The 26,463-nt window shown below is 45.6% G+C and overlaps 1 protein-coding gene across 2 annotated transcripts in view; it reads right to left on the bottom strand.

The window, feature by feature from the left end:
- Positions 1-26,463, bottom strand: part of LOC124717261 (15-hydroxyprostaglandin dehydrogenase [NAD(+)]-like) — a 103,531-nt gene that overhangs the window by 28,197 nt on the left and 48,871 nt on the right. For both annotated transcript variants that reach the window (XM_047244067.1, XM_047244068.1), the window contains 2 exons: positions 25,078-25,184; positions 16,916-17,089 (listed from right to left, as the gene is read on the bottom strand). In XM_047244067.1, the coding sequence (XP_047100023.1) occupies positions 16,916-17,089; positions 25,078-25,184 (281 nt within the window). The remainder of the gene's footprint in view (positions 1-16,915; positions 17,090-25,077; positions 25,185-26,463) is intronic.

Below are 26,463 nucleotides of genomic sequence, written 5' to 3'. Positions count from 1 at the left end.
TGAAAGGGAAGCAGTGGTTGGGAAGGGAGTAAGACAGGGTTGTAGCCTCTCCCCGATGTTATTCAATCTGTATATTGAGCAAGCAGTAAAGGAAACAAAAGAAAAGTTCGGAGTAGGTATTAAAGTCCATGGAGAAGAAATAAAAACTTTGAGGTTCGCTGATGACATTGTATTTCTGTCAGAGACAGCAAAGGACTTGGAAGAGCAGTTGAACGGAATGGACAGTGTCTTGAAAGGAGGATATAAGATGAACATCAACAAAAGCAAAACGAGGATAATGGAATGTAGTCAAATTAAATCGGGTGATGCTGAGGGGATTAGATTAGGAAATGAGACACTTAAAGTAGTAAAGGAGTTTTGCTATTTAGGGAGTAAAATAACTGATGATGGTCGAAGTAGAGAGGATATAAAATGTAGACTGGCAATGGCAAGGAAATCGTTTCTGAAGAAAAGGAATTTGTTAACATCGAGTATAGATTTAAGTGTCAGGAAGTCGTTTCTGAAAGTATTTGTATGGAGGGTAGCCATGTATGGAAGTGAAACATGGACGATAACCAGTTTGGACAACAAGAGAATAGAAGCTTTCGAAATGTGGTGCTACAGAAGAATGCTGAAGATAAGGTGGGTAGATCACGTAACTAATGAGGAGGTATTGAATAGGATTGGGGAGAAGAGAAGTTTGTGGCACAACTTGACTAGAAGAAGGGATCGGTTGGTAGGACATGTTTTGAGGCATCAAGGGATCACAAATTTAGCATTGGAGGGCAGCGTGGAGGGTAAAAATCGTAGAGGGAGACCAAGAGATGAATACACTAAGCAGATTCAGAAGGATGTAGGTTGCAGTAGGTACTGGGAGATGAAGAAGCTTGCACAGAATAGAGTAGCATGGAGAGCTGCATCAAACCAGTCTCAGGACTGAAGACCACAACAACAACAAAGCTATGGTAGCGAGCACAGCAACTTCAGCACGTTCATCTGTGCGTGTTCTAGGACGATGTCGAGGTCTTGGATTTAAGCTTCCCGTTTCACGTAGACAAGATGTGAGACGGCCAAACATCCGGCGCGAAGGCGATGGCTTGTCAGACAATCGTCTTCTGTACAGTCGTTCTGCCTGAACAGCATTTCGTCCACCTACAACAGGGTACAGTACAGGTATGTAGAGTAGGGTAGAAAACAGACATATTAACTTAATAATCATAATGTTCGCTAACAGTACTATCAGCAAACAAGCAATCTCTTAACGTATTTCCCGTCAACGTACATTCTCCATAGATCAGCATCATTTCTACCATATCTTCATGTGTGTACATTATACTGTATAGTATAAGTTCCACAACACAACGTTTATTCACAATGTGTACTACCTCCGTGCCGTCACTAGATTACTCTGATGCACGACTACACTGGCAAGCGGTGTACTGCACGCCAAAGCAACAACAAATGGGATTCTCGGAGGGTGGTGGAGTACAGGAGTTTGCATGGGTCGCAAATCATAAACAAGGCGAAGTGGTAACTGTGGCAGTAGTGGGAACTACGTTGGACACTTGACTAGGTAGAGCCAGGTCCTGCGCGACAGGCACAATGGGTCATATAACGCATTAGATAAACCTTATTTTGGGTGTGCAGGATAAATAAGACAACCTGACGGGTGTACACCGATCGGTACTGGTTCATATTGTGTACGTAGATACGTAAAACGTGCAAGAGGGAAACCATTATGTGCTTATGAGAGTTGATGGCAGCAGACCGTATTATTCGTTTCGGACCTCTTGATAAGTATGAAGGTGTGATTACACATGTCAATCACATGGCGATTACGGGCAGCATGGGGTTCACGCCTGAGCCTCAGGACGTGCGCTAGCAGCGCATGTCGGGTGTTTCAAGCGTCAACTTCGCGCCTCAATATCTCGGGATGTAATGGGAATATTGCGATGCAATCAAAGCCATTGTGTATGTGCTTTGTCATGCTATGGATTGCTGAAGAAAAAATATAGGTCCATTTAAAAAAACATGTTTGTGTTAAAAAACACATATGCTTTCGTTTTAGAATGTTTCCAAATATGTACATTCATGGGCCCCAGCCCTACATTGATACCGCTGAAAGTCGTTTTCCAATAGCTGTTATTGTTCCAGAGATATTTTGGGTGGACAAGATAGCTGGGATATCCTGTATAACTACAGAGACGGTTTTAAGTAATTTAACTCAAAATTATCACAAAGAGATAGAATGACTGATGATGGCTTTGTATGGGACCAAACTACTAAGGTCATCGGTCCCTAAGCTTACACACCACTTAATCTAACTAAACTAACTTACGCTAAGGACGGCAAACACACTCATGCCCGAGGGAGGATTCGAACCTCTGACGGGGGGAGCCGCACGGACCGTGACAAGATGCCTTGACCGCGCGGCTACCCCGACCGGCCATTGATGTTTTAAGCATCTTCTTCCGTCCACTGTTGAAGAACAATTCGGGGATAGCGATTGCACCTTTGGACACCACCGAGCACCTGCTCATAATGCACGGCATGTGGCGGAGTGGTTACACGGAAATAACATCCCTGTAATGGACTGGCCTGCACGGTGTCCTGACCTGAATCCTATAGAAACATCTTTGGAATGTTTTGGAACGCCGAGTTCGTTCCAGGCCTCACCAACCGACGTCGATACCTCTCCTCGGTGAAGCACTCCGTGGAGAATGGGCTGCCATTCCCCAAGAAACCTTCCAGCACCTGATTGAACGTATGCCTGCGAGAGTGAAAGCTGTAATCAAGGCTAAGGGTGGGCCAACACCATATTGAATTCTAGCATTACCGATGGAGCGCGCCACGAAGTTGTAAGTCATTTTCAGCCAGGTGTCCGCATACGTTTGATCACATAGTGTATATTGGTAAAGAGCTGTGGCAGATTTCTTGTTGTGTGCTGTTGAATCTGTTGAAAGTCGCCGTGTTTATTTGCAGGGTCGGCCGCCACTCTCCACAGCATGTCTCAAACTCCACGTCGACGTAGTACAGCTGAAACTTTCTGTAGTAAATGGAATTACTAGAAAGAGTAATATTTACGTTCGAGTCTCATCTAGTTATACCAGATGATCAAAAAGTCAGTATAAATTTGAAAACTGAATAAATCACAGAACAATGTAGATAGAGAGGTACAAATTGACACAGATGCTTGCAATGATATGGTGTTTTATTAGAACCAAGAAAATACAAAAGTTCAAAAAATGTCCGATAGATGGCGCTTCATCTGATCAGAATAGCAATAATTATCATAACAAAGTAAGACAAAGCAAAAATTATGTTCTTTACAGGAAATGATCAATATGTCCACCATCATTCCTCAACAGTAATTGTAGTCGAGGAATAATGTTGTGAACAGCACTGTAAAGCATGTCCAGAGTTATGGTGATGCATTGGCGTCGGATGTTGTCTTTCAGCATCCCTAGAGACGTTGGTCGATCACGATACACTTGTGACTTCAGGTAACCCCAAAGCCAACAATCGCACGGACTGAGGTCTGGGGACCTGAGAGGCCAAGCATAACGAAAGTGACGGATGAGCACACGATCATCACCAAACGACGCGCGCAAGAGATCTTTCAGACGTCTAGCAATACTTTTTTTTTGGTTCTAACAAAACCCTATGTCATTCCAAGCATGTGTGTCAATTTCTACCTCTCTATCTACATTATTCCGTGGTTTATTAAGTTTTCGAATTTATACTGACTTTTTGATCACCCGGTACATCAGAGATGAGCACTCAATTTTTTCCTTGAATACAGCTTTTACTTTTACTATCGAGTTGTAATATGTAATATTCACAATTATAAGTCCCCTTCGTCTTTATTGGAACAAGAACAAAATCGGGGTCATTAACATTACATTCGACAAAAGAGATAATAAAAATCAGAGATAATGAAATGATAGTGTTCGATTTTCTTATGCAAAGAGTAACGTTTTAGGTTCCTAAACACAGCGCAGTATCTGACACCGTTATTTCCGTAATAAAAAGTGATATTACACAACGCGCGATATCTTATTATTAATACAACGCCAGCTCAAAACACTTGTCCACAACATCTGATTACTGCAAGACACTTCAACGCCAAATAATACCTCTTCACAACAAGAGACAAAAAAAGATGCATTTAATGCGGGACACCATCTTGTACGTTTGTCCACCGTATGGCAGCATGGGCGCTTTACCACTCGAACAGCTGGTGACGTGGTAGGGGAAGCCGGCTCGCCATTGGTGTTACCTGGCAATGGCGTAACGTCCCATCTCGTGAGCCAAACGTCTCAAGTCGCAACTAATTTTAAACACACTACAGTTTATGTTGTGGTTTATGAGTCTACGCACCCGTGAATGAGCCTCTACTCCATAGAAATGTTCGTTGGAAGGTTTTCAGACTTGTTTCGCCCGTTCTACATAACTCCCGCTTGAGTTTTGCAAGACAAGCAACTAAAGGTTCAAATGTGTGTGAAATCTTATGGGACTTAACTGCTAAGGTCATCAGTCCCTAAGCTTACACACTACTTAACCTAAATTATCCTAAGGACAAACACACACACCCATGCCCGAGGGAGGACTCGAACCTCCGCCGGGACCAGCCGCACAGTCCATGACTGCAGCGCCTCAGACTGCTCTGCTAATGCCGCGCGGCGACAAGCAACGCGGTTGCAAGACTTGCAGGTACAACATTGTCGAGTGCCTACTTGTTTGCTATGAAGGCTGAGTTCTAACTGACCCCTCCTAGAGATAAATATTACGCAGTATTATTGTGCCATTCTTGGGCACACTCTCACAATATATTGACACAATATTATTGTGAGCATATGAGGGCAGCTTAACAATATTGATCTATGACACTGTAAGCTGGTCATTTCTCTAGCTCAGAGGTTACCGAAATGGGTGTCCCAACACGCTGGGGTGTCGAATAGTGGCGTCAAGGGTGACACAAAACTAGTTAACTCGGAATGCAATACAAAAGAAAAGCTTGTGATAAAATTATAAAAAATATTCGTATCTTCCTTTAGTGTAACCATAAATAACGTATTAAATGACTGATAGCTATACTGAAGTCCACTATTTTGTGCATATAACTTCCAATTATGTCACTACATGTCTCCCTCCTGCTGCTGTCCATTGGCACTCTTTATCGATCCATGTCTTAATAAGCTTTTCAAGTGGTGACACTGGGAGATTATAAACTTGTCCTTCATACTGCTTCATTTTTCATTCGTGACGTGTGTCTGCCTATTCAGAGGGGAAATACCGGGTGCTCAAAAAGTCAAGGCCGCGAGGGATTAGCCGAGCGGTTTAAGGCGCTGCAGTGATGGACTGTGCGGCTGGTCCCGGCGGAGGTTCGAGTCCTCCCTCGGGTATGGGTGTGTGTGTTTGTCCTTAGGATAATTTCGGTTAAGTAGTGTGTAAGCTTAGGGACTGATGACCTTAGCAGTTAAGTCTCATAAGATTTCACACACACACATGTTCAAAAAGTCAGTATAAATTTGAAAACTTTATAAACCACGGAATAATGTAGACAGAGAGGTAAAAATTGACACACAAGCTTGGAATGACATGGGGTTTTATTAGAACCAAAAAAAAACAAAGTTCACAAAATGTCCGACAGATAGCGCTGGACAGCAAAACGTCAGTGACTGCCCATGACGATCGTGTATAAAAGGAGCTATAATGAGAGAGAGAATCAGATGCGCCAGCAGTCGCAGCATGTTGACGTTGCCTGAAAAGGCGCTTTTAGTGAAGCTTTATTATCAGAATGGGGAATGTGCTAGTTCAGCGTTACGATCCTATCGTCATAGGAAAGGGATTCGAACGGGTAAAGGTCCGTTGACAAATGCAGCTGTGGTGAGAATGATTTCGAAGTTCGAAGCCACGGGTTGTTTAGACGATCGACCCCGTAGTGGCCGACCGAGCACAAGGCGTAATGCTGCTGAGGCAGTTCAGGAAGAAATGGAGACTGTAGCGGGTTCGTCTATGCACGGGGAAGTCAGCGCTCGTGCAGTCGCACCGGCATTCCATACACTACTGTTTGGTTGGCACTGAGACGTACCCTCCGATGCTATACGTACAAAATCCATCGGCATCATAAACTGTTACCTGGCGATTTAGTGAAGCGGAGGGCATTTGCGGTGTGGGCGTTTCAAAAGATGGCGGAAGATGACGATTGGTTGAGTAACGTGTTGTGGACCGACGAAGATCATTTCCCGCTCCGAGGGTCTGTCAACGCCCACAACTGCAGAATCTGGGCTAGAACTGTCGTGGAAACTACATTGCACGACGAGAAAGTCACGGTATGGGTTGGATTTATCACATCTACCGTTATCGGGCCTTTTTTCTTCGAGGAAATGCGTGATTCTGGTTTTGTACTTCTACCGTGACGGGTGAGAGGTACGCCGATATGTTACAGAATCGCATCATCCCCAGCCTGGCTGATAAACACCTGCTGGAACGAACGATGTTTATGCAGGATGGTGCTCCACCCCATATTGCTAGACGTGTGAAAGATCTCTTGCGCGCGTCGTTTGGTGATGATCGTGTGTTCAGCCGCCACTTTCGTCATGCTTGGCCTCCCAGTTCCCCAGACCTCAGTCCGTGCGGTTATTGGCTATGCGGTTATCTGAAGTTCCGAGTGTATCGTGATCGACCGACATCTCTAGGGATGCTCAAAAAAATAAAAAAAACAAAAATCCGACTCCAATGCCTCACCTTAACTCCGGACATGCTTTACAGTGCTGTTCACAACATTATTCCTCGATTACAGCTACTGTTGAAGAATGATGGTGGACATATTGATCATTTCCTGTAAAGAACATCATTTTTGCTTTGTCTTACTTTGTTATGCTAATTATTGCTATTCTGATCAGATGAAGCGCCATCTGTCGGACATTTTTTGAACTTTTGTATTTTTTTTGGTTCTAATAAAACCCCATGTCATTCCAAGCATGTGTGTCAATTTGTACCTCTCTATCTACATTATTCTGTGATTTACTCAGTTTTCAAATTTTTACTGAATTTTTGATCACCCAATTCTTAGTCGTATGTATGAACTTTAGGATGCAATGCTGCAGTTGTCCACAGCTCGTGGTCGTGCGGTAGCGTTCTCGCTTCCCACGCCCGGGTTCGATGCCCGGCGGGGTCAGGGATTTTCTCTGCCTCGTGATGACTGTGTGTTGTGTGATGTCCTTAGGTTAGTTAGGTTTAAGTAGTTCTAAGTTCTAGGGGACTGATGACCATAGCTGTTAAGTCCCATAGTGCTCAGAACCGTTTGAACCAATGCTGCAGTTATCTGAGCAAGAAAACAAAACCAAGCTTCTGGATGCAGAAAAAAACGAGCTTTGCTTCCTGATTTACATGTAACTAGCTTTGTGTTCGACATATATATTGAACACATCTCCTCCTCCTCCTCTTCTTGTCCGACTCTTCCTGCCTCTGGCAGTCGTCCTCATCCTTCCACCTATATCCGTTATCTCCTCCTCCCCCTTCACCTTTGTCCATTTCCTCTGACCCCTTTGTCTCACCATATCTTCCTCCCCCCAGCCTCTCACCACATCCTTCTCCAACTCCACCTCCCCCTCTTCCTTTTCCACTTCCCACCACTCCTCTATGCCTTCCACCGGCTTCATGCATCGCCCCTCCTTCCCTCTTTCTGTCCACTCCCTCCTCCTCCTCCTCCTCATTCTGCCCATACTCACCACAACTTTTTTCAGCCATGCATATGTAGCCCCTGCAATACTATTCAATAAAGCACGATGATACTTCTCCTGCAACATTCCCATTATGCAGGGCAGACTAAACATCAGGGGTATGAAAATAATTTATTTCCTCCTAATGTACAAAAAAAAAAAAAGGCTCTGAGCACTATGGGACTCAACTGCTGTGGTCATAAATCCCCTAGAACTTAGAACTACTTAAACCTAACTAACCTAAGGACATCACACACATCCATGCCCGAGGCAGGATTCGAACCTGCGACTGTAGCGGTCGTGCGGTTCCAGACTGTAGCGCCTTTAACCGCTCGGCCACTCCGGCCAGCCCTAATGTACAGATCACCATGCAAAGAAGAGCGATAAAGCAGACCAATACTACCCCAGCATAACACACCTGATGGCAGGGCAACCTACGTGTTGTGGCCTGGAAAACCATTTCTTGCCTCTTCCCTGCAAATCAGGTTGCTTAGGCAGGGCGATATGGTTCCCGCAAAACACACCTGTTGTGAAGGCTAACTTATATACTACGGACTGGAAAAAACACGTTTTTGCTCACGTCTCCACTCCTGTTTGTGCTAGGACGTTATACCCTGCAGTGCTGGTATTAGTGGGGCCAGCTGTTCAAATTTAGCTGAAATCTCTCTAGGGGTTTGGGAGGAGATCCAAGACATACACACATACACTATCCTTCACATAAAAAAATAACAGCTATTCAACAAAATGAATTCTAGTTTACAGGGTAAGGCTGCAACTCACTTTACTGCCACAGACAAAACTGTAAGCTTAGGAGACAAATTTGGGATAAAGTTGAGAAAAACGAAGTAAAGCAATTTTGAAACAAACTTAGTAACAAAATACAACCATTTATTCATGACCATTTAGTTTAATTGAAACAAAGATTGAATGGATATTTCCCAACACTAGATTAAACTACTATGGCTGGATAAGAAACCATTTTGCACTTTTCAGTACTTTGAATTTGTTGAGGACAAGTAAGTGGCATATGTGAAGATAAACTGCACGTTAAGACTTGTAGATTAGTATCTGTTTCATTGAGTATTTTAAATAAACCAGAAAGGAAAGCTTGTTTTGTGCTCCAGAACCATATGTGTGCAACTTATCTATTTCTATTCAGCAAGAATACTCTCACCTATGTAAATGAGCACTCATCATTTTGCTACAGTTTTCCGCAACATATTCGTGTGTAAGTGCTTTTTTTATAATGACTAGTGTAGAAACAATTAAACATGGAAGTTTTGAGAACGTCAGATAAAGAAATGCGGGTGTATTTGTTCAATAAAAAAAATGGCTTTGAGCACTGTGGGACTTAACTTCTAAGGTCATCAGTCCCCTAGAACTTAGAACTACTTAAACCTAACTAACCTAAGGACATCACACACATCCTTGCCCGAGGCAGGATTCGAACCTGCGACTGTAGCAGCAGTGCGGTTCCAGACTGTAGCACCTGGAACCGCTCGGCCACCCCGGTCGGCTTTGTTCTACATCCGAGACGTGTAATGCTCATCAAAGCCCAAATGTGTCATTTAATTTGATAATAGTACTAAAAATGGTGCATAATTTACACGGTCCGGTCACATTAATGTGACCACATGTGAAAAGCCTGAATAAACACTTTTTGCAGCGTGCACGTGCAGGAAGAGAGACAATGAGGTTCTGGAAGGCACGAACGTAGATGTGGACTCAGGGGGACTCCAGTGCTGTGGTCAGCTGTGCTAGGTTTCTCAGTTGAGGAGTCAAGGTGCAAACAGCCCAGTCGATGTGGTCAGACGTTTTTTTTTTTTTTTTTTTTTTGGGCATCAGTCTTCTGACTGGTTTGACGCGGCCCGCCACGAATTCCTTTCCTGTGCTAACCTCTTCATCTCAGAGTAGCACTTGCAACCTACGTCCTCAATTATTTGCTTGATGTATTCCAATCTCTGTCTTCCTCTAGAGTTTTTGCCCTCTACAGCTCCCTCTAATACCATGGAAGTCATACCCTCATGTCTTAACAGATGTCCTATCATCCTGTCCTTTCTCCTTATCAGTGTTTCCCACATATTCCTTTCCTCTCCGATTCTGCGTAGAACCTCCTCATTCCCTACCTTATCAGTCCGCCTACTTTTGATGTCCTCCTTGCTCCGTCCGTCATTGGTTATTTTACTGCCTAGGTAGCAGAATTCCTTAACTTCATTGACTTCGTGACCATCAATCCTGATGTTAAGTTTCTCGCTGTTCTCATTTCTACTAGTTCTCGTTACCTTCGGCTTTCTCCGATTTACTCTCAAACCATACTGTGTACTCATTAGACTCTTCATTCCGTTCAGCAGATCATTTAATTCTTCTTCACTTTCATTCAGGATAGCAATGTCATCAGCGAATCAGCGAATCGTATCTTTTATTTCCATCATTGCTTCCTCGATGTACAGACTGAAGAGTAGGGGCGAAAGGCTACAGCCTTGTCTTACACCCTTCTTAATACGAGCACTTCGTTCTTGACCGTCCACTCCTATTATTCCCTCCTGGTTGTTGTACATTTTGTACATGACCCGTCTCTCCCTATAGCTTACCCCTACTTTTTTCAGACTCTCGAACAGCTTGCACCATTTTATATTGTCGAAGGCTTTTTCCAGGTCGACAAATCCTATGAAAGTGTCTTGATTTTTCTTTAGCCTTGCTTCCATTATTAGCCGTAACGTCAGAATTGCCTCTCTCGTCCCTTTACTTTTCCTAAAGCCAAACTGATCGTCACCTAGCGCATTCTCAATTTTCTTTTCCATTCTTCTGTATATTATTCTTGTAATCAGCTTCGATGCATGAGCTGTTAAGCTGGTTGTGCGATAATTCTCGCACTTGTCAGCTCTTGCCGTCTTCGGAATTGTGTGGATGATGCTTTTCCGAAAGTCAGATGGTATATCGCCAGACTCATATATTCTACACACCAACGTGAATAGTCGTTTTGTTGCCATTTCCCCCAATGATTTTAGAAATTCTGATGGAATGTTATCTATCCCTTCTGCCTTATTTGACCGTAAGTCCTCCAAAGCTCTTTTAAATTCCGATTCTAATACTGGATCCCCTATCTCTTCTAAATCGACTCCTTTTTCTTCTTCTATCACATCAGACAAATCTTCACCCTCATAGAGGCTTTCAAGGTATTCTTTCCACCTATCTGCTCTCTCCTCTGCATTTAACAGCGGAATTCCCGTTGCACTCTTAATGTTACCATCGTTGCTTTTAATGTCACCAAAGGTTGTTTTGACTTTCCTGTATGCTGAGTCTGTCCTTCCGACAATCATATCTTTTTTGATGTCTTCACATTTTTCCTGCAGCCATTTCGTCTTAGCTTCCCTGCACTTCCTATTTATTTCATTCCTCAGCGACTTGTATTTCTGTATTCCTGATTTTCCCGGAACATGTTTGTACTTCCTCCTTTCATCAATCAACTGAAGTGTTTCTTCTGTTACCCATGGTTTCTTCGCTGCTACCTTCTTTGTACCTATGTTTTCCTTCCCAACTTCTGTGATGGCCCTTTTCAGAGATGTCCATTCCTCTTCAACTGTACTGCCTACTGCGCTATTCCCTATTGCTGTATCTAGAGCGTTAGAGAACTTCAAACGTATCTCCTCATTCCTTAGTACTTCCGTATCCCACTTCTTTGCGTATTGATTCTTCCCGACTAATGTCTTGAACTTCAGCCTACTCTTCATCACTACTATATTGTGATCTGAGTCTACATCTGCTCCTGGGTACGCCTTACAATCCAGTATCTGATTTCGGAATCTCTGGCCATGATGTAATCTAATTGAAATCTTCCCGCATCTCCCGGCCTTTTCCAAGTATACCTCATCCTCTTGTGATTCTTGAACAGGGTGTTCGCTATTACTAGCTGAAACTTGTTACAGAACTCAATTAGTCTTTCTCCTCTTTCATTCCTAGTCCCAAGTCCATATCCTTCTGTAACCTTTTCTTCTACTCCTTCCCCTACAACTGCATTCCAGTCGCCCATGACTATTAGATTTTCGTCCCCCTTTACATACTGCATTACCCTTTCAATATCCTCATACACTTTCTCTATCTGTTCATCTTCAGCTTGCGACGTCGGCATGTATACCTGAACTATCGTTGTCGGTGTCGGTCGGACATATTGGGTTTAAATCCATGAGAGTTTGGTGGCCAGGGGAGTACGGGAAACTCATCTTCATGATCTTCAAACCATGTGTATACACTGGGAGCTGTGTGGCACATTGCACTGTCTGGCTGGTAGATGCCATCATGCTGAGGATTGGATTGGATTGTTTGGGGGAAGAGACCAAACAGCGAGGTCATCGGTCTCATCGGATTAGGGAAGGAAGTCGGCCGTGCCCTTTCAGAGGAACCATCTCAGCATTTGCCTGGAGCGATTTAGGGAAATCACAGAAAACCTAAATCAGGATGGCCGGACGCGGGACTGAACCGTCGTCCTCCCGAATGCGAGTCCAGTGTGCTACCACTGCGCCACCTCGCTCGGTGCTGAGGAAAAACAGGCTGCATGTAGGGGTGGATAGGACCCCCAGGAATAGAAGCATGCTTGTGTTGATCCATTATGCCTTCCAGAATGACGAGATCAGCCTGAGAACGCCACAAGGAAATTCCCCAGACCAGAAAGATCCATCCTCCAGCTTGGAAGGTTCCGACAATTGTTGCAGTGTATTTGCTTTCAGATGTTTCACGCCGTGCACGCCAATGGCCATCTGTCCAATGGACCATATGACTCAGTGGACGTCCAGCTGCAGTAGTCACTTGCAAATTACAGCCTTGGACGTCGGTGAATAGCAGTCACCATGGATTCATGAATCAGGTGCCTGCTTCCCAGGGCCAAACGTAGCAAAATTTCTTTAACGATCGTTGAGGAAACACTGTTGGTAGTCTCTTGATTCATGTGGGCCGTCAGCTGCTCAACATACAGATCTCTGCACCTGCCGTTCACTCCTGTCATCTGTGGCTTATCGTACATCACTGTTGCCTTAGTGCTGGTTTTGGACAGCGCCTTTTTGCAAAGCACAGTATATTTTCGTCACTTTTTTCTGTTTTCCGTCTTTCCCTTAGTTTCTCTAAATTCGTAGAGGTATGTACCGTCTATGCAACTAAATGAAGGCAGTTTGCCGGCCGGAGTGGCCGAGAGGTTCTAGGCGCTACAGTCTGGAACCGCGCGACCACTACGGTCGCAGGTTCGAATCCTACCTCGTGTGTGGATGTGTGTGATCTCCTTAGGTTAGTTAGGTTTAAGTAGTTCTAAGTTCTAGGGGACTGATGACCTCAGTTGTTAAGTCCCATAGTGCTCAGAGCCATTTTTTGAAGTTTGTTTACTGCCTTCATTTAGTTGCATAGACGGTACATACTTCCACGACAGTATATTTTAACCACAGCAGTATGCAACAGTTTACCGATTTACCTTTTCGGAAATTTCTCCACCCTTGGCTCAAAAGCCAATGATCATGACCAATACACTGCTCTGTTTCCACATTACATCAGCAACTGCCAACTGCTCTGTTTTCTGCGTCACCCCCCCCCCCCCCCCTCTTACGAACCCCCGATACACTTTATATGCCCTCCACTGCTAGTACTGCCACCTGCCATCTATGAGTGGTTACTGCGCATTAGCGGCGAACATGGATGGTAGTCATATCGTAAGGTGTCCGGATTTAACAGACCTTACATGAACTGTATCCATAATGACAGTACCATGCAGTATGAGATCCTCAGAAAATAATAATTACATTATATCAACAAAAGGCAATTGCAGTTAATCTCACGTACCCGAAAACTAACATAACAATCTCTACCAATATATGGACAGTAGCATGAAACAAAACAGGTTAAAGTGAAATGCATTATGGAGACGAACCAATCAGGTGGATAATGACATCGTAAAACTCACATTAGCAAGAGAATGGTGAGCTTCAGCACAGAAAGGGATAAGGCCAGAACAATACATTACTCCTTTTAGCATAAATAAGACCATGACACAGAAAGAAAACATAAAAATGTGTATTCACCCTAGCGAGATACTGATTGGCTGAAGCCATACTTGGCGACGCAGACGCGACACGGTGGGGAGATCTCATTATATAAAAGCATTTTGAAACCTAAAGTTAAGGTTCTCTCTCTCTCTCTCTCTCTCGTCTCACGGTGGACCGCATAAGTGAGTGAAAATAAGCGAAGGCGTTGAGCGTTTGCTTTCTGCAAAGTGAGCCGGTTCTAGGCGCGCAGTCCGGAACCGTGCGACTGCTACGGTCGCAGGTTCGAATCCTGCCTCGGGCATGGATGTGTGTGATGTCCTTAGGTTAGTTAGGTTTACGTAGTTCTAAGTTCTAGGGGCCTGATGACCACAGCAGTTGAGTCCCATAGTGCTCAGAGCCATTTGAACCATTTCTGCAAAGTGAGGATGATACACTTCATATATCATGGCGACAGATAGCAAAGCGGTAGTTAAATTTTCCTGTGGGAATTTTTGCGGGCAAAGAAATTGAGCACATCACTCCAATGCATAGCTAGTGTGCAATACCCATTATTTCGACTGGAGAAAGATTAAAATTCTACAGAACGCAGGAAAGTTGCGACTGAGTGAATTCAGTCACGTCAGAGTAGGGAATTAGCGTTTCAGATCCAGCATGGAGATAACGCCATTGCAGATGCTGCTTGGTAAAGTACCATCGTGCATTAGGCCTCAGTAAATGTTGAGCCTACATTTTGCTCATTCCAACTTGCGTACACTTTGACCGTTGAATATCGAACCTACCCTCACACTGAGTACACGAGAGTTTTTTCATTGTTTCAAAAAGTAAATTTATTCTCCACCAACTCAGTGCATTGACCAGCTACGACAATGTAGGTTCAAATGAGCTGATGAGGATTTTTAATATTCATTCTTACCGGTGATAAAAAAATTTCATGTGTGGAGATAACAATTTTAATAATCATCATTTCAATATGTCCAAGAATTAAATATTTTGTTACTGATTATCAAAAATAATTGAACATGATTGTTGTTTATCACTTGACGGTTGAAAGCAACAGTTGATAAATTATATGTAGAATAAAAAAGGGAATAACTGTTTTGTCTTCCTAGAGTAGACCCCAAACTTTCACTTTTATTATTTCTTGCATTTTGGGTACTTGACAGCAGCATTTCTAATGACTTTTGTTATGATCTGCATCTGATATTAGCTGCTTTACAGGGCCAGAATGTCTGTTTGACATGCTGGGCTTGAGAAGACAGTTCAGAGGTTTTGTCCAATTGCGCGCTAAGTGGTAAGCTAAGTTTGCACACATTAGTACACTCACTGTGCAGATAGAAAGGTCAGACATATGACAATATTAATGTGACTGGATCTTGTATAATTATACTGTACTTAGAATCAAACTTTAAAAATTAATTTTTCTTTTAAATATCATTTCTCACAATAGAACCTCATTTATTAATACACTGGTGGGAAAAAAATTAGTGCATCTGGGAAGACGATGTAGATTTTGATTCGATGATGGCATAGCATATACCACCTCAGGGATAGTAGATGTACTGATAATAGTGTGAACGCCATCCACCAACAAACAGTGTAGTGGTATTAACTACCACAGCATACGTGTCTATCTTTTAACAGGGAATTATTACAGGCAGAAGGCTCAGTGTGGCGCAAACTTGTGAAGCAATGAGGCAACCATGTCATGGAGATGCTTTCTACAGCCAACGGAGCAATTTTGAAAGGGGTCAAACGGTGGCCTTCTGAGTGGTGGGATCGTCCTTGCAGAGAATTGCTGTATAAGTTGGACGTGCTGCGTCAATTGTGCAACGATGCTGGTATCGGTGATCACGTGAACATTATCACAAATGTAGATCAGCTTCTGGGCGTCCACACAGCACAGTATTGAACACGTAACAGTGGCAGATCGTACGGCTACCACAGCACGGGTAGGAGGGCTTGCGAGCCCTGCCGTGTCATAATGAGCTGTTGTGATCCAGTTACTAGCAGTGGTACTACAGGCACACGCAGCTCTAGCCCGTCTTCCAGTCACTCCACTGTATTGATGTGCACAGCTCAACTAGTGTCGCCAAAGGATCGCACAGAAGATCGAATAGAGCGCCGTGGTCTTCAGCGATGAAAGCAACTGCATGCAAGTGATGGTCGTTTGTGCGTATGATATAGACCTGGTGAATGCTGTACCGTAGAGTGCATTCACACACGACACACCGGCCCCACCCCATGCCATTGTTGTTTCTGGTGGGAACGCTAACCAGCGCTTGGTAGGTGCAGAACATTGTTAGACCCGTTCTTTTGGCGTTCTTGCAACAGGACGATGACGTGTTTTTCCAATATGGTGATGCTCGCCCACACACATGTCCGTAGCTCGTGGCCTAGTGGCTACCATTGCTGCCTCTGGATCACGGGGTCCCGGGTTCGATTCCCGGTCAGGTTGGGGATTTTCTCTGCCAGGGGACTGGGTGTTTGTGCTGTCATTTCACCATCATCATTCGTGACAGTGGTTATATTGGATTGTGAAACAATTGGACTGCGTAAAAATTGGGGCTTTGTTCAGGCGCAGAGGACTACACCGTCGAGCGCCCCACAATTCAAACATCATCATCATTGCCTTCACACTGTCCATGAAACTCAATGGGTCCACAGGATGTGCAGCAACTTCGATTTCCAGCATGATCTCTGGACACGTCTCCAGTCAAGGACTTGTGGGGTATGATGGGATGAGAAGTGACTCGCGCTACTCTTCAATGAATGGATGTTACTGAACTATGTGAACAGGTCAGGCAGCTGTTCACTGATGTATCCCAGAACAGTATTCACAATCTGTACTATCGATTGGATGCCAGAGTCAGTGCCTGCACTGCCGCCCGTGGAGGATACACCATGTGCTAATATGAGTATTTCAGCATGTGTCGATATCTGGCACCTCACTACTGCTTGTGCTATTGGTCTGTAAATGTAATCATTTCATGTACTCCACATGCACTGTTGCAACAACATATCTTGAGTGAATTGGAAACCTCTAAAAGGTAAACTATTTTTTTTTTTCACCAGTGTATAAGTGGAAGATTGTCTCGTGAAACTATATGTATTGAGAGTGTCTGCCATGAATATAAGTTTGGAAAGCTCTGCTCTAGAAGTACGATTTTGCGACTGGTGGTTACTTACTCCATAGGCACGGGTGAGGGCGGCGACGGCGGCCTTGGTGGAGCAGTAGACTGGCGCCAGGAAACTCGGCTCCAGGCCTGCGGTCGAGGAGACGTTCACCACCAGCCCGCCCCTGCCACCCCTGTCTCTGCCCATGTACTGGAAGGCCAGCAGAACGCTGCCGATGGTGCCCTTCTGCAAACGACAGTACCGCTGATGACAATCCTGTGATGATGAAATACACTGATGAAACGAAACATTTTGACTACAACCCACCTTGAGACTGAATGACACCCGGTGGCAATGTGGGCACAAAACAAGGGCAGGAAAGTAACAGGTGCAAAAGTGAAACAGGTGATTTTAAACCTCCACCAGCGATACATATTTACTTACAGCCATATAGCAGAAATACAACATGAATTTCCAATGCTTGCAATTTTTAATGCCCATCACTCGAACATGACATCATGTAGGTGGCCACCATTTACCTTCGCACACCTCTCAACTCTGTTACGGAAATTGGGTACGGTATCCTGCAAGAATGGCACTGGAATTCCATTAAATTCTTGCCGAATTTGATACTTCAGTTGCTGGTCGTGTGTGGTGTATCACACCGGAGGATCTGAGCTTTCAAATGACCACAAATCAAGAAATCACTAGCTCAAAGGTCAGCGGACCTTGAAGGCAAGGAAATGTCCCCATCTCGGGGATGAGATGACCGGGAAAGATTATCTGTAGCGCGTTAATGGAATGTTGGGAGGTGTAGCATGTGACCCCATCTTGTTGGAAGAATGTGTTTGCGGCTACAGGACGATCACCAAGCTGCCGCACTAGGAAAAGGTTCGACATGCGAACATAACGTCCTGCATTCACAGTAACAACTTTGCCGTGATTCTCTTCAAAAGAATAAGGCCCTGTGACACCAAGCAATGATACGCTACACCACATTACCATTTTCTGATTGCGAAGTAGCGTTTCACGAAGCATTTCAGGATTTTAATGTGATAAATATCTAAGGTTTTGCTTGTTAGCGAAACCTGACACACAAAAATTGGTGCTATTGTTCATGATTATTCTGCTACACAGACCTAGGTTGGCATTCATGAGTTCCAATCATTCCTTCCAAAAGTGTAGTTTCTTTGGCAGATCATGCACATTCAGTTTTTGCACTAAAATTAAAATCCGCCCCAACAGGCCATGAAGGCCCAACGGTACCGACCGGCCGCCGTGTTATCCTCAGCTGACACGCATCACTGGATGCAGATATGGAGGGGCATGTGGTCAGTGGACCACTCTCCCGGCCGTATGTCAGTTGACGAGACTGGAGCCGCTACTTCTCAATCAAGTAGCTCCTCAGTCCGATTCACTGAGCTGAGTGCAGTCCTCTTGCAAACAGCGCTCAGCAGACCAGATGGTCACCCATCCAACTGCTAGCCCAGCCCAACATTGCTTAACTTCGCTGATCTGATGAGAACTGGTGTTACCACTATGGCAAGGTTCTTGCACTATCTGTATTTTGCATGGGTGGTACTGCAGTTCCTTGTGTAAATGCTGTACACTGCAATCAAATATATCAAGTTGCAGAGCATGGTTCTGTGCAGAAGCCTGGGACATCAGATGAGGGCTTCTTCCACTCTTGCAACATTATCTGCTGTGTGCGAGAGTTTTGCACTTCAACCCAATTTCGCACTGTATCGCCCATTTCCTCAAAGCTCTGTACCCACACTCTGATACAATGTGCCACATGTCTGGGGTAGAACATGCAAGACTGTAGTGAGCACGAAACGCATGCTACGTGGCCATGTAGCTGTTGTTGGTTTTGCAAAACGCTTTTATAACAACAAGGTGTTGTTCACCGGTCCACAACGCCTTCTCGACTGAACATCGATAACAGGGTCAGTGGCATCGTAACGGGCTATTTCCAGGGTTGCCAAATCGCTTGTTTCACTGCCACACTTGTTATCTATGTGGAACAGAGACGAATAGGCAATCATTCTAGGGGTGAAATGAAATGTCGTGTGGTGAGAACCTCCCGGCGTGTAGACCTGATCGCCTGGTTCAAGTCTTTTCAGGTGAAGCCACTTCAGTGACTTGCGCGTCGATTAGGATGAAATGATGATGATGAAGACGACACAAACACCCAGTCCCTGAGCAGAGAAAATCTCCAACCCAGCCGGGAATCGAACCTGGGCCCCCTGGCATGACGAGCTGGCACACTGTCCACTAAGCTACGGTGGTGGACATTCGAGGGGTGATATAACAGCAGATGGACGAAGCCATTGACATAAGCAACTTTCAGAAAGGGCAGAATGTCAGGGCCAGCACCTGGGAATGAGCATCTCTGAAACGGCGAAGCTGGTCAGCTTTTGGGTGCTGCTGTCGTGGACATCTATGAAAAGTGGTCGAAGTATGGTGAAACCATGAGTAGGCGACATGGTGTTACTGGTGCACCCCTCATTATACAACACGGTCAGAACTTCGCCTGCTCTGTAAAACGGGATAAGTGGCGAACTATGGCACATATGAGGATAGAGTATAGTGCTGGTGCAGTTTCTGGATACACCCTTCAGCCAACATTGTTGAACATGGGGCTCCACAATAGACGACCCATATGTGATCCCATGTTGCCCCAACGACATCATCCATTATGCTTGCAGTGAGCATGGGATTAGTATCGAGTTCAAATGGTTCAAATGGCTCTGAGCACTATGGGACTTAACATCTGTGGTCATCAGTCCCCTAGAACTTAGAACTACTTAAACCTAACTAACCTAAGGACACCACATCCATGCCCGAGGCAGGATTCGAACCTGCGACCGTAGCAGTCGTGCGGTTCCAGACTGAAGCGCCTAGAACCGCACGGCCACACCGGCCAGCTATTAGTATCGAGATTGGATCATAGATCAATGAAAATGTGTTACCTGGTCGGATGAATTACTTTTATTGCTACAGCAGGTCAATGGTCATACTTGGATACACAGTCATCCAGGTGAATTCGGTCGATTTTGAAAAAAAAAAAAAAAAGCGAGCAGGAATCGAACACGGTACCTCCAGTGCAGTAGTTGTAAACCTTTACCGCTGTGCTACGCTGACTTGCTCCGAATATGTGTATTGTTACAGGTGTTCAAAGCACGCAATGAACTCAAAGGCTGGATTCGAACCTGCGACCGTAGCGGTCGCGCGGTTCCAGACTGAAGCGCCTAGAACCGCTCGGCCACCCAGGCCGGTCCAATATTATAGAACAAGCAGGTAATTATAGATGTATAGTTTCTGTTAATAACAATAATTTCCTGTCGCTAAACGGCCAGGTACAACTGGCGCCAGTTCGGCGACGTGCATAACCATAATCTACCCTTGTAATTCTACTGCAAAAAGGGGCCTACAGTTTAACGTGGAATCAAAACCAAATGTCGTTTCTGGCAAGCTTCCTCATCATTCAGAGGCGAATGCTAGGTTAAAAGATTTTGTGGCGGTGTTCGTAGCGACAAACAATTCGCGGTAGAAACGGCTTACGAAGTCACCGCCACACTTTTAATAGCGGGCCGACCGGTCCGCTGGAACAGTGAACAGAAAGATGAAAACCCAAACACTCTGATTAAATAAAAGTCGATACTTATCTTTATTGATGAAGATACAGAAACACAATAGTGAGCTCCGTGTCTACAGAGATCTGTCTAGTTCGAGTCGGAGCGGCTAGGTCAGCGTCGGCTGACGACAAACAACAACTCTGCTGCGATGAACACACAACTGACTAGAAGTACACAATTCGGTGGCGAGTATACAACTGAGCGGCGAATACAGAACTGTCCTAGCGTTCGCGACTCCAGCGCTTAAGAAGCCAGAAGCCAGCGGTGGCGCGCGCAGACTTGCGGCGATTAGCTGTCTCGCTGGCGCTGCTTATGCGGACGGCGTCCGGACTTTGATGCTGCCAACCTTTTGGCAGCGGGCTCGGGTGGCATTACTGGCTAGGACATAACAAAAGACAAATTTAAAAATCCTTGGTCTGACCAGGATTTGATGCCGTGATCTTTCGGCTTCCAGGTAATGATGGACGAGCTGGCCTGACACTGAATCTCCTCAATATTCGCTGCTCTCTGGAGTTGTGTCGGCCATTTATCTTTCTGCTTTTTCCGACAGATACCGCCACCTCCTTAGCTGGCCAACTCTTAGCTAGCCCCCATCATTACCATGAAATTTAATTCCATACGCTAGTTAAATATAGAACAGATAACAATACATACGTTACACACTTACCTCTATTTATCGTTAATAAATTATATACAAATACCTTCCTCGTGAATTAGTCTATGTATTAGTGAAAACTGTGTCAAAATCCCTCCAGTACGTCTCGAGATTAGCCCAAAAGTACAGACGGAAACTGCGTCGGAGACTTTAGTTTATATGAGGGGCAGTCAAAAGAAAACCGAACACCAGCCATATCGGGATCATGGAATGAGTCCACTCAAAAACAATCACCACATGCTTCAAGACATTTGTCTCCCAGGTAGATGAGATGATCAATTCCTGTTTCGTAAAACGCAGTCGGCCACAATCGCACCCACACTTTTACTTCCTAGTCCGACTGCAACCGATGCCCACGCATGTCTTTCTTCGGGTCGCCAAAGATGTAAAATCGTACGGTGAAAGATCTGGGGGGATGTTGCAGTGTTTTCCAACCAAACTGCTGAAGCATAGCCTTCGTCCACTTGCAGTGTCGGGCGGGTGTTATTGTCCAACACGATGATTCCGTCCAACAGCATTCCAACAGCCCGAGGGCAAACGGCGATATTAACAGTGGAAAAAACCCACCAAAGAAATCCAAAGCTATTCACACAAGATCCGGAAGGTAATGATGACTTTTCTCTTTGACTGCAGGGGTCCGCTGCTCATCGAGTTCCTCGACCATGGAACCATGCGCAGCGCTATGAAGACACTCTGCAGAGACTGGGACGCGCCATAAAGTCAAAACGCCCGAATGCCTTCATACGGAATCATCATGCTGCACGATAACACCCGTCCCCACACTGCCAATTGGACGAAGGCCACGCTTCACTGATTTGGTTGGGAAACACTGAAACATCCCCCATACAACCCCGATCTTTCACCATGTTATTTTCACGTGATTGGCGACATAAAGAAAGACAGGCATGAACGTCCGTTTCAGTCGGACGACGAAGCACAAGAATGGATGTGGTTGTGGGTCCATCAGCGGCCGACCGCATTCTATGAAACAGAATTGGATCTCTTAGATGGTCCCGTTGCGGCGGATGTTCGGTTCTCATTTGACTATCCCTTATAATCTCACGATTACAGATAGGACGTTCGTTCTCACAGGACAGGTACATTAGTATGTTCCGCTGAAATGATTATCACTTCAGTCTCATCGGTTCAGGATGTATCCTGTTACCTAGTAGACATAGGGTCCGCCATGAGCCCCAATACACTATGTGATCAAAAGTATCCGGACACCCCCAAAAGCCGGCCGGTGTCGCCGATCGGTTCTAGGCGCTTCAGTCTGGAACCGCGCGACCGCTACGGTCGCAGGTTCGAATCCTGCCTCGGGCATGGATGTGTCTGACGTCCTTAGGTTAGTTAGGTTTGAGTAGTTCTAAGTTCTAGGGGACTGATGACATCAGATGTCAAGTCCCAAGTGCCCAGAGGCATTTGAACCACTATTTTGAACACCCCAAAAAACAAACTTTTTCCATATTAGGTGCATCGTGCTGCCACCTACTGCCAGGTACTCTATACCAGCGACCTTAGTAGTCATCAGGCAACGTGAGAGAGCAGACTGGGGCGCTCCGCGCAACTCATGGACTTCGAACGCGGTCGGTGATTGGGTGTTACTTGTGTCATACGTCTGTACGCGAGATTTTTACACTCCTAAAAGTCCCTAGATCCACTGTTTCTTATGTGATAGGGAAGGGACAGGTACAGCACAAAAGCGTACAGGCCGACCTCGTCTGTTGTCTGGCAGAGACCTCCGTCAGTTGAAGAGGATCGTAATGTGTAGTAGGAAGACATCTATCCAGACCCTCACACAGGAATTCAAAACTGCATCAGGATCCACTGCAAGTACTATGACAGTTACGCGGGAGGTGAGAAAACTTGGATTTCATGGTCGAGCGGCTGCTCATAAGCCACCTATCACGCTGGTAAATGCCAAACGACTCCTCGCTTGGTGTAAGGAGCATGAACATTGGACGATTAAACAGTGGAGACACCTTGTGTGGAGTGACGAATCACGGTACAGAATGTGGTGATCCGATGCCAGGCTGTGGGTATGGCGAATGCCCGGTGAACGTCATCTGCCAGCGTGTGTAGTGCCAACAGTAAAATTCGGAGGCGGTGGTGTTATGTTTGATCGTGTTTTTCATGGAGGGGGCTTGCACCCCTTGTTGTTTTGCGTGACACTATCACAGTACAGGCCTACATTGATGTTTTAAGCACCTTCTTGCTTCCCACTGTTGAAAAGCAATTTGGGGATGGCGATTGCATCCTTCAACACGATCGAGCGCCTGTTCATAATGCACGGCTTGTGGCGGAGTGGTTATACGACAGTAACATCCCTGTAATGAGGTGGCCTGACCTGACTCGTATAGTACACATTTGGTATGTTTTGGAGCGCCGACTTCGTGCCAGGCCTTACCGACCAACACCAATACCTCTCCTCAGGGCAGCACTCCGTGAAGAATGGGCTCCCATTCCCCAAGAAACCTTCCAGCACCTGACTGAACGTATGCCTGAGAAAGTGGAAGATGTCATCAAGGCTAAGGGTGGGACAACATTATACTAAATTCCAGCATTACTGATGGAGGGCGCCACGAACTTCTAAGTCATTTTCAACCAGCTGTCCGGATACTTTTGATCACATAGTGCCCTGGACACGCAGCAACTGTGATTTATGGTTGTACCCAACAGCACCCCACACCATAAGAGCTTGAGTTGGTGGTGTACGTCTTGTGCGAATGCAGTCACTGTGATGACGCTCCCCCTATCTGGAACGAACCAAAATGCGGCCATCATTTTCGAACAAACAGAACCGGGATTCTTACGAAAATACTATCTGATGCCATTTCTGTCCCCAGTGACATTATTCCACACGCCGTTGCCGTCTAGCGGGTTTCTGCACATCCGTCAAAGGTAGGCGGAGAAGTGGATGACGCGCACGCAAGCCGTGCCATAATAAACAGCGATGGATGTCACCGCGGATAGTGTACAATGTGTTCCACTGCTGTGCCAGAGCTGAAGAGAACGCAGATATGTCCTGTACTGCCATTCGGATGAAGTGTCGATCTTCTAGTTGGGATGGGGGAGGGGGGGGGGGGTGAGTGGCGAGCGGGATCTAGGTCGTGCAACCTCACACGTGTCGTGTTCTAAGGCCTTCCGTGAACCATTCCACGCACACTCGCTGCACTGCCTAAACATTTTGTCCCACACGAACAGCAGTTTCCTGGATGGATGCATCACATTCTCCCATGCCAATAACGCACCCTCTTTCAAACTCAGTGGTTTGAAGGCGCGCTTCGCGCAAATATCTGCGATGCATCCTGCACGTCTACTCAAGTCACACTGATCCATTATTTTCAGTTTATAGCGACAGATTATAGCGTTAGGTGGTGTTGCGCCGCGATATCGATGTTGACCTTGAACACGCGGGCCGACATGATTCAAATGCTAATCATTTCTGCAGAACATGCTAATGTACACGTCCTACGAATATGAACGCCCTATCACTAGTCGTTAAAGGCGTCCCGTTTTCCTGAATATGAGTGTAGTATGTATAGCCGATTTCAGAAACGTTTTTTTTGCTACTGCTATCTCTCTTACTCTGGCTTTAGTCAGTTACCTTGCTGTCTGCACAGTACAATTGTTCTACAACATTAAGTGTCTTGGGGACAAATATATGAGGCAAACAATGGTGTCAGACTTTAGTACGAGGAAGACCTGCTGGCCGGCCGGGGTGGCCGAGCGGTTCTAGGCGCTACTGTCTGGAACCGCGAGACCACTACGGTCGCAGGTTCGAATCCTGCCTCGGGCATGGATGTGTGTGATGTCCTTAGGTTAGTTAGATTTAAGTAGTTCTAAGTTCTAGGGGACTGAAGATCTCAGAATTTAAGTCCCATAGTGCTCAGAGCCATTTGAACCATTTGATGGCCTGCCAAACGGTTCTGGAGACTTACGAGGTTGATGTCCACCTCCTGCCGCCAGACGCTCTCTCGCAGGATACCCGCGCTGTTGACGACTATGTCCAGCCGGCCGAACGTTGACATCGCAGTCCGGAAGACCTCTGCAACAGGGAGGCAGGCTCAGCGCTACAAAGAAGCTCCGAAGGACACGCAATCGTTACAGTTGTAGAGACTAATTAGATACATCCTCGCTGGACACCATTTCTGCAGTAATGAGCTTGTTAAGGTTTAACGTTTCAAGTTGATGAATGTTGACTATATTGAGCCTTGAAGCTGCGCATAATATTGATAAAACTACACTACTGGCCATTAAAATTGCTACACCAAGAAGAAATTCAGATGATAAACGAGTATTCATTGGACAAATATATTATACTGGAACTGGCATGAGATTACATTTTCACGCAGTTTGGGTGCATAGATCCTGAGAAATCAGTACCCAGAACAACCACCTCTGGCCATAATAACGGCCTTGATACGCCTGGGCATTGAGTCAAACAGAGTTTGGATGGCGTGTACAGGTACAGCTGCCCATGCAGCTTCAACACCATACCACAGTTCATCAAGAGTAGTGACTGGCTTATTCTGACGAGCCAGTTGCTCGGCCACCATTGACCAGACGTTTTGTGAGAGATCTGGCGAATGTACTGGCCAGGGTAGCAGTCGATCATTTTCTGTATCCAGAAAGGCCCGTACAAGACCTGCAACATGCGGTCGTGCATTATCCTGCTGAAATGTACGGTTTCGTAGGGATCGAATGAAGGATAGAGCCACGGGTCGTAACACATCTGAAATGTAACGTCCACTGTTCAAAGTTCCGTCAATGCACACAAGAGGTGACTGAGACGTGTAACCAATGACACCCCATACCATTACGCCGGGTGATACGCCAGTATGTCGATGACGAATACACGCTTCCAATGTGCGTTCACCGCGATGTCTCCAAACACGGAGGCGACCATCATGATGCTGTAAACAGAACCTGGATTCATCCGAAAAAATGACGTTTTGCCATTCGTGCACCCCGGTTCGTCGTTGAGTACACCATCGCAGGCGCTCCTGTCTGTGATGCAGCGTCGCAGCCATGGTCTCCGAGCTGATAGTCCACGCTGCTGCAAACGTCGTCGAACTGTTCGTGCAGATGGTTGTTGTCTTGCAAACGTCCCCATCTGTTGACTCCGGGATCGAGACGTGGCTGCACGATCCGTTACAGCCAAGCGGATAAGATGCCTGTCATCTCGACTGCTAGTGATACGAGGCCGTTGGGATCCAGCACGGCGTTCCGTATTACCCTCCTGAACCCACCGATTCCATATTCTGCTATCTCGACCAACTAGAACAGTAAAGTCGCGATACGATAAATCGTAATCGCGATGGGCT

The sequence above is a fragment of the Schistocerca piceifrons genome, chromosome 9 (assembly GCF_021461385.2).
Source record: "Schistocerca piceifrons isolate TAMUIC-IGC-003096 chromosome 9, iqSchPice1.1, whole genome shotgun sequence".
Taxonomy (NCBI): domain Eukaryota; kingdom Metazoa; phylum Arthropoda; class Insecta; order Orthoptera; family Acrididae; genus Schistocerca; species Schistocerca piceifrons.
This window is presented reverse-complemented; position numbering and strand designations above follow the sequence as displayed.